This window comes from Telopea speciosissima, chromosome 6 (genome assembly GCF_018873765.1).
Source record: "Telopea speciosissima isolate NSW1024214 ecotype Mountain lineage chromosome 6, Tspe_v1, whole genome shotgun sequence".
Classification (NCBI taxonomy): Eukaryota; Viridiplantae; Streptophyta; class Magnoliopsida; order Proteales; family Proteaceae; genus Telopea; species Telopea speciosissima.
This window is the reverse complement of record NC_057921.1, coordinates 38627540-38651570: the sequence shown is the minus strand read 5'-3', so window position 1 is coordinate 38651570 and position 24031 is coordinate 38627540. Positions and strand designations below refer to the sequence as shown.

Here is a 24031-nt window from a genome sequence, read left to right as displayed (position 1 = left end):
ACGAGCTCTATTAGCCAGAGTATATGCAGGCTAAACTAAATCTTTGTTTACTTTTTGAATTACAATAGAGTCAAAATAAGTAAAATAAGAGTCAATGTCATATAGTAGATGAAAGAGCCTCCATGGCCAACAGTGGAAGTGATATTCTTGGAGCAAAAAACAAAGTTTGTCAAGTTCTGTCCACACGGTCAAGTGTTTGATGCCTTTTTCCTTCACTGATCGGATGCCTTGTTCAATTACCTATCCTTTTGCTTCATCTGCATTTTCTACAAATCCATAATCAAATGCAATTACAAAAGTATCGGAATTGACATAGAAAATGGATGCTCAACCGCCTTCCTTAGTATCAAATTTGAAACTTCCATCCGTCAAAAGTAGGTTGCTTCCTTGAGGAGTATTCAGAGCAACTAAGGGGAGAAGTGTGGGGGGTAAAGAAAGGTTGGGATCATCATTCAAAGGACACAAATTAGCATTTTGGGGCCCAATAGAAGGAAGTGAGAATGATTGAATGGTAGCTTCCCAAGTCTTGATATTAGAAAGCATTCGATATGGGTTGGCATTATCCTGTTCATGGTTAACTCGATTCCGTTCTGACCAAATAAAATATAAACCAAAGAAAAGAATTGACCCAAAATAAGAGGACTCATTTTTAGAAACATTTGATAAAAAAAATTGAGATAAAAAAAGAAGACCAAGAAGAGGATGATAAATTAGAGATCCTAAGTCCAACACTACAATAAAACCAAATAATCCTAGCAAAGGGGCATTCAAAAAACAAGTGCCAAAAGGATTCCTCCGCAGAATTGCAGAGAAGACAAGTACTGTCAAGGGATATAAATGTGAAAGATATTTTTTAGTAGGTAATCAATTGTGACAACAATTCCACATAAATAATTTAAACCTAGGGTGAATCTTTAACTTCCAAATGAGTTTCTGAAAGGAGGGAAGAGGATTGGATTGATTGGATAGGCAAGAGGGAGTTCCTTTAGCCAATCTAGTCGCCACCAATTTAGTTGTAAATTTTCCAATTTTAGAAGAAGGACAAAAGATAGAATCTTGAGAGAGGGAACAAGAAAGTTTCACTTTAAGAATGCAATCCCCAATGTTAGGTGGAAAAATGGAGGAGAGAGAGGAACAGTCCAACTCCCAGTAGAATCTCTCATTTCAGAGACAAAGGTGAACAAAGGATTGAGAGTCAAGGATGGAGGAATAGAGAAAATTTGAAGATGTGGAATCCAAGGATCCGACCAAATTTTGACATTGGTACCATCCCCAATACATCAACAAATCTGTTGTTTTAAAAGGGTACTCAAAATTAGAATTTGTCTCTAGAAAGGGGGAACATTTCTTTGGAACATGGGCATTAAGGAAGGAGCAATTGCGAAAGTACTTTGCTTTCAGAGTTTGGACCCATAATTCCTCAAGATTGGGAGTGAACCTCCATCACAATTTCAGAAGCAAAGCAAGATTATGGATTTTACATGTTCAGATTCCCAAACCACTATTTGATTTAGCTTAGAAAATCTTTTCCCAACAAATAGTATGTATCTTCCCTTTTGAGCTAGAATGATCCAACCAAAAAATTTCTTTGAAGAGAGTCTAATTTAAGACAAATCGATTGACGGATTTTAAAGATGGACATATGGTAAGCAGGTATTGAGGACCCATCCAACCAATTTTTGTTCAATTTTAACAACAATGTCATGAAAGGTAGCAGCATTATTGCAAGAATGAAAGAGTCGCATCCCCAAATTTTTGGCTTCATGTGGAAGTTCCTTAAATCCAATAGGATTTATAGATGACGTCTGGTTGCTTTTGTGCAATTGGCACTGAAGTGGATGGAACTTCTGTCAATATCGACCAACTTGGCCAGACAGATCTTCAAACAGATCAAGTATGGATTTAACAGAGAGGATGTCATTGACATTTTCTTTGCAAAAAATAAAACATTCATCCACGAAAAATAAATGAGAAATTGGGCGCACAGAGCGAGAAAGTTTGATGCCTCTGAAAAGACCTTCATCTTGGGCAACTCCTAACATATGGGATTAAGCTTCCATAACAAAGAAGAAGAGATAGGGAGATAGAGGTTCACCTTAGCAAAGACCCCTAGAGGTAGAAAAAAGGTGTAAAAACCGAGCCATTGAGTTTAATGGAATAAGTATTGGTGGAGATGCAATTGGATATCAAATCACACCAGAGGTAGCTAAAGCCCAGACGCTTCAGAATGATATTAATAAAACTCAATTTAGCGCGATCATAGGCCTTTGGCATTGCAATTTTCATGGCAACAAGACCTGATTTACCCTTTTTGTGTTTCATGTGGTGGAAAATTTCATGAGGCAGAATGATACTATCCGAAATTTGACGCCCACGAACAAAAGCCCCTTGAAGGGGGGGAGAGAAAAAGAGGGAGGAGAGGATGTAGCCTGTTAGCGAGAATTTTAGATAAGATTTTATAACTACGTTACATTCTATTTGAGTATAAGAGTAAGTAAAGTATGATTAAGGAAAGGAGGGAGAGTGCCTAAGGAGAAGAAATCAGAGACAAGACTGAAGAGGTCAAAAGAGATTGAATCACAAATTTTTTGAAAGAAAAAAGCCTGGAAACCATCAGGCCCAGGAGCTTTAAAAGGATTCATTCCAAAGACCACTTCTTAAATTTCATCCAGTGAGGGGAAAATTATCGCATCAAGTACTTGACGTGGTCAAGTGTGCATCATGCGGCTGGGCACCGCCCATGTGTTCACAGTGGGCCGCACCGTGCATACATGGGCGGTGCCCAGCCGCACGATGCACACTTGACCGCGTAAAGTACTTGACGCGATAAAGATCCTCCAGTTAGGGGATGCTAGTTTGATTGTTGTTGATCTCAAAACAGATTGTCGTTTGGAAGAGTTCAACAATACAGTCAGGATCCAAGGAGTTAGAGGAGGAGATCAACAATATCCACAGGCTAAGTTTAGGATCTGTTGATTCCCTTGGTCATTATTTATTAGTTATTTCTTGAAAATTTCCCCTTATTTCATAGTATTCAGAAAATCCCAGAGCTTAAATATTTGTTTTTTAGTTTCCACTCGATTTATTGCAGAATTAGGATTCCTAGTGCAAGTACGATTGTAAAATTCTCCCCGCCCATAGAAACAACAGCTTGTTCTTTTTCTATCAGTTTCAGTTACACCTAAAAGAGGTTGAAACCATAGACTAACTTGTCTTATTTTGTTACAGCTTGAATAATTTTGGGATTCTACTCTTAAAATGGTGTGCAAAATATGCCAGATGAAATGGCATCATTTGAAACTTCTCAATTGTGCAACTCAAATTGTTCCTTAGGAAGAAGTACAAACCAAATTAAGAAATGCAATCCAGAATCCCCTTGAGAACTCCACATCCAAATTGAATTCCATAAAGTATTGATTTGTGATGAAACATAATAGAAAACAGACGCTAAGAGATCAAGAACAGTTAATTCAGCAATGTAAAAAACCAAACTATGACTGCTCAACTATCCAATATATGAAAAGATGGCAAATACCGAAAAAAAGAGAGCAAAATAAATATTAGCCGCCCAAGAGAACTTGCTGAAACTCTTCTGTCATGATTGAACTTTAAACAAAGGAACTACTGAACAATGCCAAGACACCAGAACATTAATACGTTGATCTGCCATCGCCCTCAGTGATCACATCTTTGAATGCTCCACCACTCGGAATCATAGGTAAAACATGCTCTTGATGGGGTACAATAACATCCAGCAAGTATGGTCCAGGGGTCTCCAACATCTTCCTAATTGCATCCTTAAGCTCGCTCTTCTTCGTCACACGAGCAGCAGGTATACCACAAGCTTCTGCAAACTTCAACATGTTTGGGAATATCTCAGACTCATTTGATGGATTTCCAAGATATGTATGGGCTCTGTTAGCCTTGTAAAATCGGTCCTCCCATTGTACAACCATTCCCAAATGTTGGTTGTTCAATAGCATTATCTTGATAGGTAATTTTTCAACAGCAATCGTAGCTAGCTCCTGTACATTCATGATGAAGCTTCCATCACCATCAATGTCAACAACAATCTTATCAGGGTTGGCAACAGAAGCCCCAATGGCAGCAGGTAACCCAAAACCCATCGCACCTAATCCCCCTGATGTCAGCCACTGGCGTGGCATCTTATACTTATACCATTGAGCAGCCCACATCTGATGCTGCCCAACTCCAGTACTTATAATTGCTTCCCCATTTGTCAATTCATCTAACACTTGAATTGCATATTGAGGGGGAATAGCTTCTCCAAAAGTCTTAAAATTCAGTGGGAATTTCAATTTCTGCTCTTTAAGCTCCTTCCTCCAAGCAGAAAAATCGAGCTTAACCTTCGATTGCCTCTCCTCCAACAACTTGTTCATTCCTCTCAATGCCTGTTTTACGTCAGCACAGATCGAGAGATGAGGTTGCTTGTTCTTCCCAATCTCAGCTGGATCAATATCAACATGAACAATCTTAGCACGACTCGCAAAAGCTTCTATTTTTCCAGTAACCCTGTCATCAAATCGAACTCCAAACGCAAGCAACAAATCCGATTTGTCCACAGCATAATTTGCATAAACAGTACCATGCATTCCAAGCATTTGAAGCGAAAGCTCGTCCCTGGTGGGATAAGCACCAAGACCCATTAGAGTATTCGCCACAGGTATACCTGTAAGCTCCACAAACCTCCTAAGCTCCTCGCTGGAATTCAAACAGCCACCACCAACATACAAAACAGGCTTCTTCGACTCAGAAATAAATCGAATTATCTGTTCCAAATGCTTCTCGTCCGGCGATTTCGGCAGCCTAGAAATGTAACCAGGCAACTTCAAGGGCTGATTCCAAATGGGCACCACAAGCTGCTGCTGTATATCTTTGGGGATATCTATCAAAACAGGACCAGGCCGACCTGACGAAGCAATGAAAAAAGCTTCATGGACAATTCGTGGAATATCTTCAACATTTAGAACAAGATAATTATGCTTGGTAATAGATCGGGTAACCTCCACAATTGGGGTTTCTTGGAACGCATCTGTACCAATCATTCTCCGAGGTACCTGTCCTGTAATGGCCACAAGCGGAATACTATCGAGCAAGGCATCGGCGAAGCCGCTGACGAGATTGGTAGCGCCAGGTCCAGAGGTGGCGATGCAGACGCCGGGAAGGCCGGAGGAACGGGCATAACCCTCGGCAGCAAAGATGCCGCCTTGTTCGTGGCGAGGGAGAACGTTACGGATCACGGAGGAGCGTGTGAGGGCTTGGTGGATCTCCATTGAAGCTCCACCTGGGTAAGCAAAGACGGTGGTGACGCCTTCACGTTCAAGGGCTTCGACGAGGACATCAGAACCTTTACGGGGTTCGTCAGGTGCGAATCTGGAGATGAAGGCAGGTGGGGTTGTGGTGGGTGGTGTGATTGGGGCGGCAGTGGCAGTGGCGGTTGCGGCAGCTGATGCGGCGGAAATGGAGGTGACGCTGGTGGTGGTGGTGATGGGGCGTTTAGGGTTGGGGTTTGAAAGGGTGTTGGTGATGTCTAGAGGACGGCAGGGAGAGGAGTTCGGATAATTGGTGAAGATGGGGAGAAGGATTTGGTGGCTGGATGGTTTCAGAGAGGAAGGGAGGAAGGTGGGCTTGGCAAGGGAAGTGTTTCCGGCAGACGCCATTGGTGAACGGCGTGCTCCTCTGCTCTGTTCTATTCTAACAAGTCTGGTATTAGGGGCGGCGGGAGGTTCTGCTTCTCTGAGGGTTTTGGGATTTTGTATGATCAAACCGGTGGTTATGCTTGGTCCAAACCAGTCTTTAGTCTCTTAAAAAAACGTGTCTATATATACTTGTGGCTATGAGGCTCTCTCCCTCTCTCTGTCACTCTGTATCTGGATTTTCCATTTTCAAAGAAAATGGGCGATCTCTTCCAGAGTTCTGCAGCCCCCATCCAATACAAGTGAAGAAGGGAAATCTCTTCCACAAAAAAAAAAAAAGGGATTCGGGTCCTCTTTAGGACACAGTGTGTAGCGCATCATCCGATGGCCTTGTGTGTGTTTAACTCGTTGGATGTGTGATACACACTGTGTGTCATGCTACAGAGGAACCCAATGCTAAAAAAAAATGTTGGGGGGATGTAATGTCATGGTTCATATTTTGTATGGAATTGAGAAAAACATCAAAAACCTCCCTACAGGCCTACATCTTGTTGGATAGCAAGCAAAATCTCTATTAGATGGTCGGTCCATCCCAGGTTCATTGTCTTTGTTTTTTGAGCTTTAAGTCTTTTTCCTTGTATTTTTAATGATTAACTAACTAAAAGTCTAAAACTGTCAAATAGGAATTTTTTTTTTATGTGTTAAAATTAGATTGGTGGAATGTTACTATATTGATAAATAATGATGTTGACAAATCAACCATATAACATATATTTGATCCATAAAATCAAGCTTCTACTATGCCATTTTAGAGACCTTTGCCCCTAGTCTTTTTTTTTTTTTGTGGTGAAAACCTTAGCCCCTAGTTTTTTTTTTTTTTTTTTTTGGTTTGCCCCTAGTTAATACTAGGTGTTTTGGCATTTGGTGAAAAATGTAATATCTCGCATTTCCATTATAATGTTTTAATATTGATTTGAAATAATTATTATTATTTTAGTGTTTTTGAATTGTTTTTATAAAGTATTTTAATATTAATTATTGTGTGACAATGTTCTATATAATTTATATAAGTTGTAGTATTTTATTGTTATTTAATTTGATGTGGATTTAATGTTATTATATATGTATGCAAATATATTGATTTAAATTCGTACAAAAAATTTATATTGATTTAAATAAGATTTATTTGATTTTTATGTAATTACATGAATAGTGATACTTGAAGTGTCACATTAGAGGTAAGCTAGGTTCATTAAGTGAAATTCTTCATTAGAGGCTTGGTTAGTATTAGTGGATTAGTAATATTGCCACCATGTGCATGCTTAGGCATGGCCAACCACATCGTTTGGTGAGCTTGTGGTGGCATTAATAAGATGGATGTGTGAATCGCTAGAAACATGTGAAGTGTATGGCTAACCCAATAACGAAAGTTTCGTAAGGGGACTGGAGCAGGCTACCAGAAATAGATTACATGTTGAAGAGACCGCTCTTGGACTTAAGACTATGCGCGTTGCGTGCTCGATCTAGCAATCTTAGACAATTGTTTGATGAACTGTTACTAAATTACCACGTCGTATGGTAAGGTGGTGGTGGCTGTTGCGTCAGAAAATCGTTCAAGGGTTCTTTCGAGTGTCGTGACCTACAAAAGAACCAGGGGATGACAAAGGAGAACCGGTGTGGTTACGGCCTACAACTCTCCGATGCCAAAGTCAGATCTCCTGAGCAAACAGATGAATAATAGTATTCAAGATGGGTTGATGGGGTAGAGTACCTTCCCTTTTATAGTAGAGTGTGGCGGTATGGAGAGTCCCAGTTGATGTAGAGTGGCCTTTGTAGTCAATAGAATCCCTGAATAGCAGAGCTCATCCTTAACTGGTTGTCTTCCCATGAAACGTGGTGTCACGATAGACCTGGTAGTCGTCTTCCTAAGAGACGTAGTGTCATGATAGACTTGGTATCCTTGATGGATAGACCTATCTACGTGGTAGATGAGGTTCCTGGAGTATAAGTCCGTTTAGACTACGTGACTGATAGGCGGTTGCCTAGAGTCCTTCGTGATATGATCTGTTTTGCTGATGGTGGTGGTCGTCGCCGTGTTCGATGGAGACCTTGTCCAAAGGGGTTCGTCCCTGGGGTAGACTGCGCCCGGGGTAGTTGGCACCCGGGGTCTTCAGTCCGTGCCCGAGGTTCACTCCCTGCCAGGGGTAGTCGGCACCCGGGGTCTTCGGTCCGCGCCTAGGCAGTCCGTGCCCAGGGTTCAGTCCGTGCCCAAGGCAGTCCGATGTGGGTTGAATCTCTCCTTGGTTCGCTTGTTTGGTTCTGGTCCTAAGCTGGTGTTTGAGTTAAAATAAAACCGCAAGCGTACGGGTCAATCGTAGCTACGGGTCGAACACGAGGAGATATACGCCACTCTATTTAACTAACTTAAAAGTAATACAAAGTGAACCAAATTAAAATGTTAAATTAAACTAATTAAATTAACGAAAATCAATGCATCCTAACTCATACGCATCTAACAAAATTAAGGGATTAAATCGACGTCCTACCACATGAGTATCAAACTAAAGCGAATTGAAAGGAATAAAAATGCAGCCACACATACTAACCACATAAAAAGAAATAAGGGAATAAAAATGAATCCAGAAATCACAACCATATAAAATTAAAATAAAAGAAATAGAGGGAGAAGAAGAAGAAGATAGAGAGAGATAGAGGAGATGGAGAATGAGATTGAGAGTTTAGATAGTAAAACCTGGATGTGCTTGCATGAATGTAATTGAAAAGCTTGAATACTTGCATAAACTTACCATGGTCTCCTCTTCTAAATTTTCAAGTCTTGTCATCAACTTAAGAACTTAGACTAGAATGCTTAAAATCTAAACTAGAATTAAGAAATTATAACCCAATAGAAGACTTAAATTGAAATTAAAGTATAAACTAAACCTATTATAACCATTAAATGAAAATCAAAAAAGCAAACTAGAACTTAGAAAAACCAAAAATCACAAATTAGAAGGAGAAGAAGAGAAGAAATTTCACTGAGTGAATGAGCAATTTTTTATAAGAGATGTAGGGGGTATTTATAGGGGGAAGAGAGGAGAAGAGAGAAGAGGGAAGTGTAGGAGAAATATTCCCTAAGAAAGATAATATTCTCTTATCCTTCCTCTTTTCAATGCCTTGAATCCCAAGAAGAAAAGAAAAAATAGAAAGAGGGAGAGAATAGAATATTGGTTACATAGACTTTCTATTTCTAGAAAAGTAAATTTCTAATTCTGATTTGTGCTTCCTTTTCTTTGTAGATATCTTCTCCAAGCAATAAAATCAAAGCATCTTTGATTTTTCAGTCTTCCATAGATGAAAAAATATCTTTCAAAATAAATCTGTCCCAAGTGAAGTTCCAGGAGTGCCCTTGAAAAGTTGGAGGGGAGAGAGAGAGAGAGAGTGATGACTAGGATTCCACTCATAATTAATGAAATGCCAAATCTATCCTTCAAAAAACGTGGAGCATGGGGTGGTTATATAGGCCTCGCCATTGTGTTCCTTACGAAAAATCACCCAACATAGACCTAAATTTCGTCCAATTTGGAGTTCGGGAGCCCAAGATATCTTAAGTTGAAGTTGGACTGTCCAGAGCCCTCCAAATGGAATCTCTCGGTTAACAGAAAAACTTCTTAGAATTCGCTAAAACCCCTCGAATCCAAACTTTCGATTTTCTTTGTCCCTGGCCGACTGTCAATAATTACAAATAAACCCCTATAGACCATTTTCGCGCGTCGTTACGAAAACGGCTGTAACTTCTTCGTTTCAACTCGGAATCAAGTGTCGTTTGAACAGTTACGAAGTTGACTCGATGGGCTACGCATCCATACTATTAACATATCTAAAGAGCCTAAAAACATTTCCTTAGCATCATCTCCTCCATTTCTATGAGAATTCACCTAAAACCTGAAAAGTACAAGAAAACACCGAATAACTCTGTCCAATGTGGTAAAATATATGCTTTATGCTCTAAGTTTTCACACATAAATGTGCTCATCAGCTGGCCCCCCTTCCTGGGCTAGGACACATGGCAATCCCTGAGTGGTCAGGGGTGATTTTGGGTTTATCAGTGGCAAAATAAGACGGATGTGGCAAGTGCAAGGCCAGAAATATGGCTCGGAGGACACATCATGCTTATTTAGCAAATATCCTAGGTGATTAATGAAATTTAGTCTAATTAGTTGATTGATTAGAAGTTATATTAGTTAGACTAATTAGTAACTTCCTAGGTTAGGCCAAGGCTAATACGGTTGGGTGTGTTAGTGTTCAAGCTTAAACTTCAAAGGAAGAATTGGTAAGTACAATTGCTACTCTGTTTTTTCTATTGAATTGGTTGAGGTTTACATAGGAAATTGATAAAGAGTGTTGATTAATGACATAGGAATTAAGTCAGAGCCACTGGAATCAAGGAATGTAAGAGGAATTGGAAGAAGAATTTGAAGATCTTGTGGATTTGGAATTTGGTTTCTAAGAAGGACTTTTAGGGCATATGTAGCAAGAGGAAATAATGAAGGTGAAGGGAACTTGTACTTTTAACTATATGATGGTTGATGACATATAAAGTGAGTGGAAAATCTATAACTTGTTTTTGTTATTTATAGGTTAATATTGTATGTATACTTAATTTGTGAAAGGAACTTATATTTAATGATAAAGCTTTTGATTATGTTATGAGGAATGAATGAATGAAATGGAAAGTAAGAAAATGGGATAAAAAATGTGTAAGAATGAAATGAAATGTAATTAGAAATACTGGTGTGAAAGGAAAAGAAAAGAAATGAAAGTAATAAAGAAAATGCACCTTGTGTCTGCCATTCCTTTTCAAAAGGAGATTAGGTATTGGATGAGGTTGACAGTAAAATGGCTGGTTAGGGTCCTCCCCAGGATTCAAGTGACTAGAATAAGGAGTGGCCATTAACTAGAGACAGAGATATAATTATAAACACATGATCTTCCCCAGTGCTCAGGTGACTAGAAAACAAAGAGTTGACCATGTACCTAGGAAATCATTGATCCTCCCCTAGTGTTCAAGTGATTGGAATCAAGAGTAGAATAGATGATGTGAATGGCCGAACAACCTCATTCTATTGTGCACAGTTGGTAGTACATCAAGATGACCGACCAGACTTAAACTAATCTTTGAAAGTTATGTTTATAAATGTTGAAATACACTTCCAACTCTTGTACATTTGTTTTTATTATATAGCATGTTCAACTTATCTATATGGCAGTAAAATTTCATCTTCACAATAGAAGAGCTTTTGTCACGAACATGATTGAAATGCAACAATTAGATGCATCAAAGATGTAGGTAGGTAGGCTGAGTAATGTCAGCTAACACTGTTCTTAAGACTGTAAACACCCACTATGTTGCAATTTATGTTCTTTCTGAGGGACACATTTTTTAGGCACTCTTGGAGAGGCGTTTTCAAGATTTACCTCTCCTCTATTAATAGATGACATCCTAGATACTTTAGAGATGATTTTCTCTGTCTCTCTCTATTTTGCTTCTTGGTTTACAGTTTTGAGAGTTTTCTGAGCTCCATTCTTGTTGATTGAGCAAAACGTAGGTGCGTTCTGAGGTGGCCCAGTAAATGAGTGCAACAACTACCGGAAGGCCCAAAGAGTTGTTTCATCTAAGAAGTTGTTTCACAAGAACTCATATTGTACCATAAGAGGTGACTGTGTTCTTAAGGAGAGTGAGCAGTGGCACAACTTAGCCCCACCAAGTGTTCATGATTTTTGTTCGTGTATAAAGCTTTGCTTCACTTCTATTGATTCCATTGAGATAATTTCTATATTCTCAACTTATTTGATATAATTTCTCATAGATACACCCTTCCAGAATGAGTGGTAGAGATTTAATCATATGAATAAGATTCTAGATCAAGGCTTATGGATGCACCTCTATGTACAAGCATGCCCTTACGTAAAGATTTGTTTCTTGAAAAGATACTTGTACACATAAATAATATGTAGATCTCTTTAGATGTTTGTAGAAGGTATACTTATCCATACTAGACTAGATATTAAGTTCATCTCTAAAGAAGTATAGACAACTCTATAGGGGGAAAATTATCCTCTCAGGTTCTATAGCTGGTACAGTTTTCTAGTGACTCTAATAAGAGCGGGTGGACCCCAACCAAGTAGGGGGTAAAGTGGTCATTTCCACACCTGATGAGATACCGGGTAGGGAACGTGAGAGGATAAAAGATCCCTCTATAGAGAGCACCTATAATAATAGATATTTTTTGAAATTTTTATATTTTAAAAATTGTTTAACATTAATATTTTTAATTCTTATTGTGGATTTTTCTCGATCTTCGCAGAGACTGTTATGCAAGAATCAATAGAAATTGTAGCTTTGGATTTTGAGATTTTGGAAGCAAATCACGATTCAGTTTCTTTCTTCTTTTAGGAAAGTTGTAGGTGGTTGGATATCTATCTCGAAAATTATCCTCTTCAATTCCCTATAGCTTGGTAGTGCGGCAGTGCTAGTGTGGTGTCTGGCACATGACAGCTCAGACATCCAATGGATCAAGCTCATTGACTATGTTAAGCTCAGAGTGTTGGATGTCTGAGCTGCCACGTGTCGAACATCCACACTAACACTACCGCATTGCCGAGCTATAGGGAATTGGAGAAGATAATAATTATCCTCTCCAATTTTCTATAGCTTGGCAGTACGGCAGTGCTATGTCTCTGATTCTCTATAACGGGGAGTCTGGGAATGCTTAAATGGGTTGATGTTCCGGATCTTTATCCCCTCAATTTGTTTGTCCGTCAATTTTCTCAATTCCATCTAATAGGGGGTGAAAATGACCACCCCACCCCCTGCCCAAACACATTGCCTGAGTGGGGTCCACCTCCCTCTATTAGATGGAATTGAGGAAATTGACGAGCAAGCAAATTGAGGTGATATTTTTCCTTGATGTTCCCCAATCTTGTTGCTTGCCATGTTGTGTCGTTTCCATGCCTGAGAACATGAAATTTTATCACCCACTTCATAGGTCACAATCAAATCTTCTTTTCATTGCCTTGCCCCAGCCAGGTATAGTTGTGTCTTCCCATGCCGCTTTTGTTTTCTCTTAATACTTGTAAAATATCTCTCTCATCATATATCTAGAAGTGCCTTCTTGTATGATAATTTGTAGGGTGTCAATTCCAGGCCCGCGGGCTTGGTAGACCCGACTAAGCCTGTTTGATTAAAGTCTGGTCTGATACGTTTAGTAATCAAGCGGTCCCAGTGTGGGGTCCTAATTCATTAGGCGTCCGACCAGACCGATCGATTCCAGGCCCGATCTAGCCCGCTCGGTAACATCTCGACCCTTTACGTTGTAAACTTCCCCTCCCCTTCCCTCTCCCAATCTCCCTTGTGTGGATGTGTTTGATCTTGTCCTCTATCAAATTTTGTGTTTCAATTTTAGAATTTATGGATTAATTACAATATCCTAATCTTACTAAGACTATTTGATTTTGATAGATTGGTGATGTTTATTTCAATTTTGTCCATAGGATTATTCAATTTAAAAATTTCTCTTTCATAATCAATCTTCAATTTCAGATTCTATTGAGCACTCGATAGAGTCTATTTTGAGTAGGATTTTTTTTATGGGTTTCATTGTTGAATTCGATTCCTTGTCATTACTGGTCTGATTTGTTTGAAATTGATATCACAATATCAGTTTTTTATTTTTTATTTTTTTTTTTGGGGGGGGGGGGGGGAGGAAGAATCATAATTCTCTTGCACCATAATAAAGCTGTTTAGATTTAAATAGGCCCATAGTCCGATTTTGCACTGTTTAAGGACCGATTATATCACCCAATTATAGGCTGAGGCTAACCGAGCTATCTAGGCCCAACCTAATTATATAAACGGACGGTCACGGTGTAGGCCCGGCTAGGTCCAACCGGTTGACACCCATAGCAATTTGTCTGTCATGTTTTTTTTTTTTTTTTGGTGTAAAAATATTGTTATGTCACACCCTATTTATGTGTACAATTTGAATTAATTTAATTTTCCATGTGTTAAAATAAGAGTCATGAAAATGGTTTCTTTTACTGACATCATGAAATGATTGAAAGCTTAGAATTTCTAAAACCTATATTTGGATGCACTTTTGCCTACTAACGAGTCTATAATTGATACAACTAAGCTTGATTTACCTATTCTAGACATTCCTATTTTGTTATTTGCAGGGTTTGATTCCAGAGATATAGGATGTTTCGGATGGGCTTTTGGCATTTTGTTAGATGGCAAATTCATTTTGTTGACCATAGGTTCGACTAAAACTAATCATGAATTGGAACCAGAGTTGATTGGAATCATCAACGGTTTTGACTGTGCTACATTGAGAGGTTTGAAGCTGAAAGAAGTTTGGTGCTCCAACAAAGTGTTACCTAGACTTCTTCCAACTCCATCTCATTCTCCTTGGCCTTTGGAAGTTATTACATATTTTTTTGTAGATTTTGGATCGGGGTAAAGATGTCTCTTTGCGGCCATTGACACACTCTAATCTACTAACTTGGTTTAGATCTTTTGTTAAATATGCCGGTTGTTCGAATGTTCCTTACGTCTTTGAACATTGTACTAATTTTTCATCTCTTTAATTAATATTAATCTATATATTTTTATAAAAAAAAAAAATCAAAATAAAGAAAAGAAAAAAAAAAATACATAATGAGACAATACTGACGATGATGCAATGATTGATTTATGTTTCAATCTTTCTTCAATTTTTTTTCTTCTTTTCTTAGCATCCAAACATAATTAAAAAGAATTGAACTTCGTACTGAAATGCATAAAGGAAGAATCCAATGAGCATAGATACTAGTACAATTGGCTTGAGACTAGTGCAGCAAAGCCTATCCCCTAGAAATTTCGAGTTTGAGACCTACTATTCATCTAATTTAGGATCCCTCTCCAATTCCTTAAAAGTGTGTAGAGTGGAAGTGCTAGGTGGAGATTTTGTCACCTGGTAGCTCGGACATCCAACGGTTCGAGCTCATTGATTTTTGTTTTTTATTTCTTTCTTTAGACCGTTGGATGTCCAAGCTGCTAGGTGTCAACACCTCCACCTAGCACTGCTGCATTGCACACTTATAGGAATTAGAGAGAATTAAAATCTGGGGGAAGAAGGTGCTTTATTGCACATTTGCACTCTACCGGCATGACACCAATGGATCGGTCTCGGTATTGCCCAGAATGAGCCCATTTTGGATGCATTTACACTGCTTTTTAACAAAACAATCAGTTTTTATCACTGGTTTTTTTACCTTGGTCGTACAAGTGGATCGGTATCGGATTGAGACCAGTCTCAGCTGATATCAGTCCGATCCGACCAATATCGGCCTATCTGATTCGAGATTACGAACCATTCTTCCACCACATAAAATCGTAAACGATCCGTTAAGGCTGTGAAAGTTCCAAATGTTACGAGCCTTTTCGAGACCATATTGCACTATCTAATCCACACATTTCGCCCATCCTAATTCTCATTTCGCGCCTTGTGGTCTCCTCTAATGGGTTGCGACACCTGCATCCTCTGCGCTCACTCACCTTTTCTCACAACGGTTCGTCGCCCCTTCAAACATCGAAGCTTCTCCCAAAAAACCATCTCTTGCTTTGTTAATCAACCCACCAAAGCAACCACTCACAAGGTCCGTCGATGGTACAATCCCGAGAGACGGCGACGTCTCAATCAGCCGGAGATTTTCCGTCACTGGATCGAAGCCGAAGCTTCATCTCCATCTGATTCCGGAGGTAACCAATTTCTTCGGTTCTGTGTTTTCTGAACTAGTATCCGCATGGATTTGTCAAATCCTTAATGTGTTCTTCTCATCGATCAATTTGGATGAAGTTTTTGCATTCCTTTATATGTTGTTTATGGGTTTTTGTCTTCGCCAGAGAGATTCACGGTTGTATCATATAACATATTGGGAGATGCGAATGCCTCGAAACACAGAGACCTATATTCAAAGATTCCTTCTTATTACATGAACTGGGAGCGGCGCAAGAGGCTTATCTGCGAGGAGCTCCTTGGATTGAGACCTGATATAATCTGTCTGCAGGTTGGTCTGCCACTGTGTCTTTAATGAACGATTGGATCTGAAGAAGCTTGATTGATTGAATTGAACTACATGCGTTAATTTGGATTTTCAGGAGGTGGATCATTACCATGATCTCTTAGGTATCATGGAGAAAGAAGGATATGATGGTTCTTACAAGGTGAATATATCAATTAAAGGGTATTATATGTTTGTCGACTGGGAAAGTTGAACAGAGTTCTGAACCACTTTAGTCACCATAACAGCGGCGAACGGGGGACTCAGTTGATGGTTGTGCTATGCTTTGGAAAGTTGATACGTAAGCATTTTCTCTGATGTTTTCTTTGCCTTATATTAACTGCAATTGAAGCTAAGATAGTTCTTGCATTGGGAAAAAAAATATGCAAGTGTTGTGATGATCATCGGTCTTCTATTAATTGTGTTAGGTTTCGATTATTGGAGGAAGAGAGCATTGAATATAAGGGATTTGGTCTTCGTGATAATGTTGCTCAACTCTCTGTTTTTGAGGTAGCAATTTATAAGTTACTGCGTTTGCTTTTTAGTTTGGATGGGTCTTTTGTTATTTCATATTGCCTACAAGATACTTAAGATATTCGTGTCATAGAAAGTTATTACGAGGTCATTGCTGCAAAAAAGCTTAATGCATTTGTAGTTGTCATTGCTATGATTTCAATTTTTGTAATGAGACTGATTCACTGTGATTCAGGAGGGTGATGCGCCTCTTTAAATTCCCTGTTTTAGGAAGTGGGTTTAAAACTTTGAGAGATGATGGTTGTGGGAATGGTGACAGATTGGGTTTGTTGTGCTCTGCCAAACCCGAATCTGAGCCTTGAAATAGGAGAAGGGTTTATGTGAAGAAACTCAATGAAGAAGAAGGGAAATGGGTGCAGAGGAAGAAAGAGTGGAGATATAGGCAATGACAAGGTCCTTACTCATATTCACGCTTGATGTGGCATGAATGACTTGCGCATGCCAAAGGAACCCAATTAGACCTAGCACAATTGTCTAAGTATGAATGGTTTAACATTTCCCTTTGTTATCCCTAAAGCTTGTAGTTTTAATGGAATGGTTTAAACAAAGTTTGTAGAAGGTAAGTTGTGGAAAACCAACAGTAATGCTGGTTCACTGAGAGAACTGCCACTTGTGTTAGATAGGAGTTTCTTGATATGGAAAAGTACTAGTGGTTAGACCAAATGTAATGCTGGACTTGAGCACTTGAGAAGCATATATGAAAATAGAGTTTGAGGCAGGGTGTTTTTTTACCACTTTTAAGTAGAGATGTAAACCCTTTGAATACGGCACAAAATATGCCACCATCTGCATTTGAATTAGATTATCCCATCTGTTATTCGAATCCGTTTCGAGTGTCAACCAAGTTTGTAAAAACACTTTTCAAATTCAAATTCGAATACGTTATCGGGTATTCAGATAATATCCGATTCGAATTCGGAAACATCAAACGGAATTGGTAAACCTTTATCTGATATCTGATGCTGGTTGGACACATGTGGTTGTGCACAGTTGCAGAGCACAGCTTCATTTAGAGGGAGAGAGGTTCCTCTTGACAGGATGAATGGTTTCATAGAGTAATGAAATCTGTCTCTACATAGCTGGGAGGAGAGAGACAGCTGGTTTAAGTACAATCCAGCAAACTCTAGCAGTTTATATGGAAAGTGTTCTGAACCACTCAATAAGCCGGGGCTGCTCACCAGAATCTGAACGACACAGTTCATGTCGTTGCAACCCTTTTTCGCCTCTCCATCTAGGAACCCTCAACTAGTCAGAGCCGATTCTGAGATCTGAAGGCAACATAGAGAGGCAATATATATATATATAGAGAGAGAATAGTTTGTTATGTACTTGGTCTTTGTTTATCTCGTTGAATGGAGTCAAGTTGATTTATTCTATCACTTCCCTCCCTCTCTTTCCCCATAGACTCCCTCTCAGAGGAAAACCCTCAAAACTTAGTGTTAAAGACTGCTCACAATAGGGGAAGTGTCCCTATCGTGGTATAGTTTTGAGTCCTTAGTTTAGTTTCTATTTTAGTGTTAGAGTTGTATTTTAGACTTCATCTCAGATTCCTATTACACTAACACTAAAATACAACTCTAACACTAAAATAGAAACTAAACTAAGGACTCACAGCTATACCACGATAGGATCACTCCCCCTATCGTGAGTAGTTTTTAACCCTTAGGACTCACTTGAAGGCTCAAACCTCGAGTAAAATATGTGGGATTAAAAAATTTTGATTATTTTAAATACATAAATCTATTACTTATTATTTTAATCAGATTCAAATTGTATCTAGATGCGGATATTCTTGCCAGATGCCTAATGCGGATTGAATAATATCTGGTTTGAAATAGTGATATCTGTATCCTAGTAAGTTCCAAACTATCTGAAATCCTATTTTTCAAATACAAATACCACTAAACGGATATGAATGCAAATTGAATCCGGATTTTAGACTATCCATTTTCATCTCTACTCTTAAGCAAAGCAATTCATCTCTTGTTGCCTTGTTGCCTTTGTCGGGTAAGTCAATGTGTTTTTTCTGTTCTCATTGTACTTTTCTTAATCACATATTGAAAGGGCTGCTGTCAAAGTATCCAGGCCTTATGAGCAAAGCACAACATAAAGAGTGTTCAAAGACTTGTCCATATGATGGGGAACAACGATCATACCCATAAAGTCCGTAGGTGCTTCCCACTCCTAGATGCTTCATAAGTTACCAAGTGCTTGGTAGAGTCTTTGTCTCATGACCTAAACCTTTATTAAATTGAAAGTGAAATTACATGTTCTTTGTGTCTAACCAAGTTTACACATTTCATCCAACTTCAAACTGATTGTTGCTGTTTCATATATTGTATAAATTATATTATGATATACAGATGTGTAGGGCTGATTCCAGAAGGGTATTGGTTGGGAATATCCATGTGCTTTTTAACCCAAGCCGAGGAGAAATTAAGTTAGCACAAGTAAGTTCTTTTGAAGTCTATTCATTAGTTGTGCATCAAATGTCTATATTTGTCTTAATCCCTACAAATTTGACCGTTGGTGAATTTAATTAAATATGCTTCTGTATTGATTTCCCTTGGATCACATACATGATTTGTTGTTAGTTTCTTTGCTACGGTCTAAACCCCTCGACATTATCCATGATTCATAAGAGTCTCTCACTATGTTTTTCATGACAGTAGTTTGAGTTTCAACAAATTCAGTCAATGATCATGTTCCCTTTTAATGTAATTTAACATAATATTATCATGTTATTCAGATTCATTTACTCTTGTCAAGGGCAAATTTCCTCTCTGGGAAATGGGGTAATGTTCCAGTTGTGATTACCGGAGATTTCAACAGCACTCCTCAGGTGTAGTGGTATAACTAGAAATTTTGTTTTCATGCCCTCAACTTTGCATTGGAATACAGTGAATCGAATTTTGTGACACTTTAATATTTTTAAATGCTAAATTTATTTTTCACTTATTTGCAGAGTGCAATCTACAAGTTCTTATCATCATCAGAGGTGATTGTTTGGAAGAATATAGCATAAGTTATCAGAATTACTGTTGTGTTATCTACTTTTTTGTGGTACTTTAAGTATGGATAATGGCATTTTTTATAGGGTGAATTTCCTAGATCTACTAGATTAAAAAAAGATTTACAAACCAGTAGCTGTAAATTATGTTTTACATTTATAAGTTACTTGATTTAAAAAGATTTACCAAACCCCCATGTGAGTAAAAGAAGTTAAATGAATAACCCAGAATGCCCCCAACATCCTTCTCTCTCTCTTTCTTCTTCTCCGATGGAACCAACCACTCTCTCCTGCAACCACTCCCTTGATCCCCCTCCCCTGCAATCCTGCTCCACTCTTCTCCTTGCAAACCCGCCCTGTACCACCACCTCCACCGCCAGCCACCCCTAAGATTTCATCTTTGTCTTCATCCTCCTCTCCTTCTCCTTCTACTTGGAGCTCTGCTTCTGCCACAGAGAAGACAAAATCAACTGCACTACTGATCAGACCTTTAGTCTCTTCAAAGTCCGAATCAGCGACTGAGTTGGAAAGTCAATTTTATTTTAGAAAGTATCATCTTAAGGCTTATTTACTTGTCTGAATCAGCGACTAGATAGTAACTGTAAATTTTTCTAGGAAGAGTTGAGATTAAATGGTGAGTAGTTTACAGTTTCTGAAAATACAAAGTTGTTGTTGTTGTTGTAATGGCGACATACAAAGAGAAGAGAAAGTGCTGCGAATGGAGAAAATTGGAATTTGGGTTCGGAAAGAGTAGTCATTTCTGATTGTATCAAAAGTGAGAGTGCAGGCTTAGAAAGTAATTAGAACTTTGGTCGAAGATTTGAGTTGGGAAAAAAATAAAATAAAAATAAAACCAGGTAGGTCTAGGAAGCTTCGGTTTCGGCAATAATGGAGGCAAGTCTGGAACAGTCTTTACAGGCTGGGAAGCTGCTTCGGCAAGTTAATGGTTTAATCGTTGCACATCTTTGTGACAACAACCTTAACCAGGCAGTCATTCCATCTTTTCTTTTCCTCAAATAGCTCTGTTCAATCTCTCATGAAAGAAATGGGTATTCACGAATTCTTGCCTTTACTGGCTGCTACAGCAGTTGCTTCAGCAGTAGAGCAGTTGATTTTGTCTTCTCTGTTGCAGAAGCAGAGCTCCAAGTCGAAGGAGAAGGAGAGGAGGATGAAGACGAAGATGAAATCTTAGGGGTGCCTGGCGGTGGAGATGGTGGTACAGGGCGGGTTTGCAAGGAGAAGAGTAGGGCGGGTTGCAGGGGAGGGGGATCAAGGAGTGGTTGCTGCAGGAGAGAGTGGTTGGTTCCATCGGAGAAGAAGAAGGAGAGAGAGAAGGATGTTGGGGGCATTTTGGGTTATTCATTTAACTTCTTTTACTCACATGAGGGCTTGGTAAATCTTTTTAAATCAAGTAACTTATAAATGTAAAACATAATTTACAGTTACTAGTTTTGTAAATCTTTTTTTAATCTAGTAGATCTAGGAAATTCCCCCTTTTTTATAACGGTATCATGAACCAATGCATTGTTTTTTGGGTAGAACCGTGAACCAGTACATCAATTTGTGCATCATGATTTTATCTTAATGTGCTTATGGGGCTTGTTTGCAGCTCAACATCACATTATATGATGGAAGAAATTTATCTGGGCAAAGGAACTGTCATCCTGCCCAATTTGCAGGCATTGAAAGTCAAATAAGGAGTCCACTTACTTTAATGGATGGGTGAGAATCATCAGATGCTACACTGATATGCAATCTGCCAATCTGCTACTTAATGTAACCAATGATCAAGCCTCGGGTCAATTATCTAAACTGATTGGAATGATGTTAAATTGTTCTGTAGTTCAAGGTGTTGCTGCATTCATATGAAGCTAAGCACAACATAAGCTGCTGTAAATAACATCATTAACATAACTGCATTTCTCTCCCCCTCAAACAATCATATCTATACAGGTGGAAGTTTTATGCCTGCATGTAATTTCTTGTTTCCTTGAGAGTGAACAAACTATGATCTGCCATTGATAAGTGGTTTTTATTTCAGATTATTGAATAGTTGCTGGACCGATGAAAAGCTAACAATTGCAACTGGTAGTCCCAACGTCACTATACTTAGACATCCTTTGAAGCTGAAGAGCTCTTATGCCAGTGTGAAGGTTATTGAACTGCTGCTTGTTTCCACCGATTTCCCTTTCATGTTTTATTTCTTTTGATCTTAGTTTTTAGTTATGATATTTGTTTTGTCCAGGCATCTTCAAGGACAAGAGGTTTCTGTGGCGAGCCATTAGCTACTACCTATCACTTGATGTTTCTTGGAACTGTAGACTATATCTGGTAAAGTAACTTCTTTGAAAAATTAGTCAAGATTCTAGATACGTAATTAACTAATGGGTGATTCCTCCAAAACTTTGATGTAGATTGAGGGGGGGGAGGAAGAGGACAACATAAGCCTGTCCTGATTTTTCCCATCGAGCCAGCATACTCATATTTTGATAATATTTAAGCCCACATATTCAGGCTTTTTTTTTTTTTTTTTTTTTGTAATTGACCAGCAGAGATATTTGGCAGGTTTTTGGAACCATAGGGCCCTTGCGTGGAGAATATTTCTGGGCTGGTTGCTGATTTGAGTGGGGAGGTCTCTTTAAGAAGATTTTAATTAGCTTTAGTTTCTACTTTAGGAATTATTCAGTTTTTATTTGCTGTAACTAGATTTAGAAAGCAATACAGATTAGTTTCTATTTTTACCAGAACCTATTTTGTAATGAACCTTCTTCCCCATGCAGTGGGGTTTTTATTTGATTCTATTAATAAAAGAAGGGGTGTCCATCCATCCTCGATTGAATATTGAAAAAAATTGGCTTTATGCTGGTTTGCTGTGTGATTCAGTTGCTGTGAGAGAGTCAATGGTGTGAGACCATAGTCTGTGAGAGACTGACCTTGTCCCCCTTCCTCCTCCACTCTCTTTCATACCTTTTACTGTTAGTTACTATTCCTGTGCCTGCAATCAGAATACACAGAAGATTTTGTGGCCTTCATGTTTTACCCCTATTACTACTGATTGTATGTGAGCAAGGTGTGCCATTGATTCATCGACAGAGGTTGGTATATTTGGACAGTTCAAAGTTCCCTGCTGCACCATCTGATCTGTGTTCCTGGATAACAGACTATGGAGAGTTTCTACCCATCCTATGGGTAGATGGTGTCCAGATTCTGGTATGATCTTTCTTTAGCCCTTGTCTACCTGCAGTTGAAGTTTCTTGCTGATCCAATGATTGGATCACCCTTAGGTTCAGGGACTCTAATTCTGAATCTCTAGTTGCTAATATGAAACTGCTGCCTATCTCATGATCTAGCCGTTAACAGAAGCCAAAATTTTGAAGAGGTTATCTTCTCTAGGAACCATCCCTTCGACTGGACGGGTTTCCCCATCAGAGTTAGTTACTTGCTATTTTGGGATCTCATCTTAATTTCTGGGTTTTGAGTCATCTAAGTTCTATCAACATTAATGTTTTGGTTTGCGTTAATCACTGCAGTAGGGCATTCTGTGACTACATGATATCAGAAATGAGGCTATGTAAGTGTCCTGAAGTGAAGTTACTAATTTTGTGTTCTGTTGATTCTAGCCATTAGTTTGGACTGATTCTCACTTATGTTGATCTGCTCATGGACTGATGATTATACTAATATTTTCATGTTATTTTACCATGTGGATGATGAGATATGGTGCTGTTTCTAAATCTGTAACTAATTTCTATTCAGTTCTATGCTAATAACTGAGAATCCAACCGTTGGGCCTTCCTCGTACTTTGATGGATTGAAGTACTGTTAGTTACCTACATCCATGGTTTCCTAAGTTACCAAGATGAACCCATACGTAATGCTGTATTGATCAGGTTTCGACAATATTTCAGAAATTTCGATAATTTCGATCAGTTCCGACCAAAAAAAAAAAAAAAAAAATCAAGTTTCAACCAATTTTAACCAATCTCAGCCAGTTTCGACCAGTCCATGACAATGTCAGAGTTTACCCAAAAAAATACCAGATTTTGACCAAAACCTCGGAAATCTTGATTTCGGCCAGGGTCAAAACCGACCTTGAAATTGAGATTTAAAACCTTGCCTGCATCTGACGTAAGTTTAAGGTTGATTTGAGCCCTAGTTTGGGAATAATTTCTTTTGGTGGTTAACTGCTGGTTTTTGACCCTTCTGGTTTCTGTGGTGGTAGTGTTGGCTTGAGTCCCATCATTTTGGTTAGCTTGAAACCCATCAAACCTTCACTCGTTTAAACATAAACCGTGGAAATTCTTTGTTTCAAAGTGTTGGTGAGTGGACAGATTTCTTGGAGCCAACTCCTTGTAGTTAGGACAAATTCTTGTTTGGGTTGGATGCTTATCAGCTCACCCTTAAATTGATCTAAGATATGATTTAAATTGTTTCAGGTACACTGAGGGACTCATCCCTACTAGAGTTCTAGACACTCCAACCATTTATATTCTGCGGAAAACTGGTGGCCTTCCCTACAAGGTATGGATGCTTCTTCGTCATGTTGAGAGTACTATAGCAAGTTATTGTTTGGCTGGAGGCAAAATGATGGAAAATATAAAAAATTTAAATTAGGTCAACAAAAATTTTCCACCTAGCAAATACCCTTTTGGAAAGATTCCATGTTCTTTTTCCCTGCTACTGTACCAGTGAAAATTTTCTTCCATTTTACGTCAAAGCTTGAAGA

The 24031-nt window shown here is 38.7% G+C and overlaps 2 protein-coding genes across 2 annotated transcripts in view; one reads left to right on the top strand and one right to left on the bottom strand.

Moving 5' to 3' along the window:
- Positions 1–3354: 3354 nt before the first annotated feature.
- On the bottom strand, positions 3355–5761 carry LOC122664342 (acetolactate synthase 2, chloroplastic-like). Its single transcript, XM_043860118.1, has one exon. It carries the CDS (start codon positions 5679–5681, stop codon positions 3651–3653), a length of 2031 nt encoding a protein of 676 aa, XP_043716053.1. The 5' UTR covers positions 5682–5761; the 3' UTR covers positions 3355–3650.
- Positions 5762–15194: 9433 nt separating this feature from the next.
- LOC122665710 overlaps positions 15195–24031 on the top strand; it is a 28773-nt gene continuing 19936 nt past the window's right edge. Inside the window, exons 1-12 of the mRNA XM_043861860.1 lie at positions 15195–15459; positions 15604–15767; positions 15859–15924; positions 16010–16062; positions 16190–16271; positions 18659–18745; positions 19045–19137; positions 19261–19293; positions 20915–21027; positions 21347–21458; positions 21551–21636; positions 23742–23826. Of these exons, the coding sequence (XP_043717795.1) occupies positions 15219–15459; positions 15604–15767; positions 15859–15924; positions 16010–16062; positions 16190–16271; positions 18659–18745; positions 19045–19137; positions 19261–19293; positions 20915–21027; positions 21347–21458; positions 21551–21636; positions 23742–23826 (1215 nt within the window). The 5' untranslated portion in view covers positions 15195–15218. The remainder of the gene's footprint in view (positions 15460–15603; positions 15768–15858; positions 15925–16009; positions 16063–16189; positions 16272–18658; positions 18746–19044; positions 19138–19260; positions 19294–20914; positions 21028–21346; positions 21459–21550; positions 21637–23741; positions 23827–24031) is intronic.

Coding starts and splice junctions, on each gene's coding strand:
- LOC122664342 (XM_043860118.1), bottom strand. CDS start 5,681: ATGGCGTCTGCCGGAAACACTTCCCTTGCCAAGCCCACCTTCCTCCCT.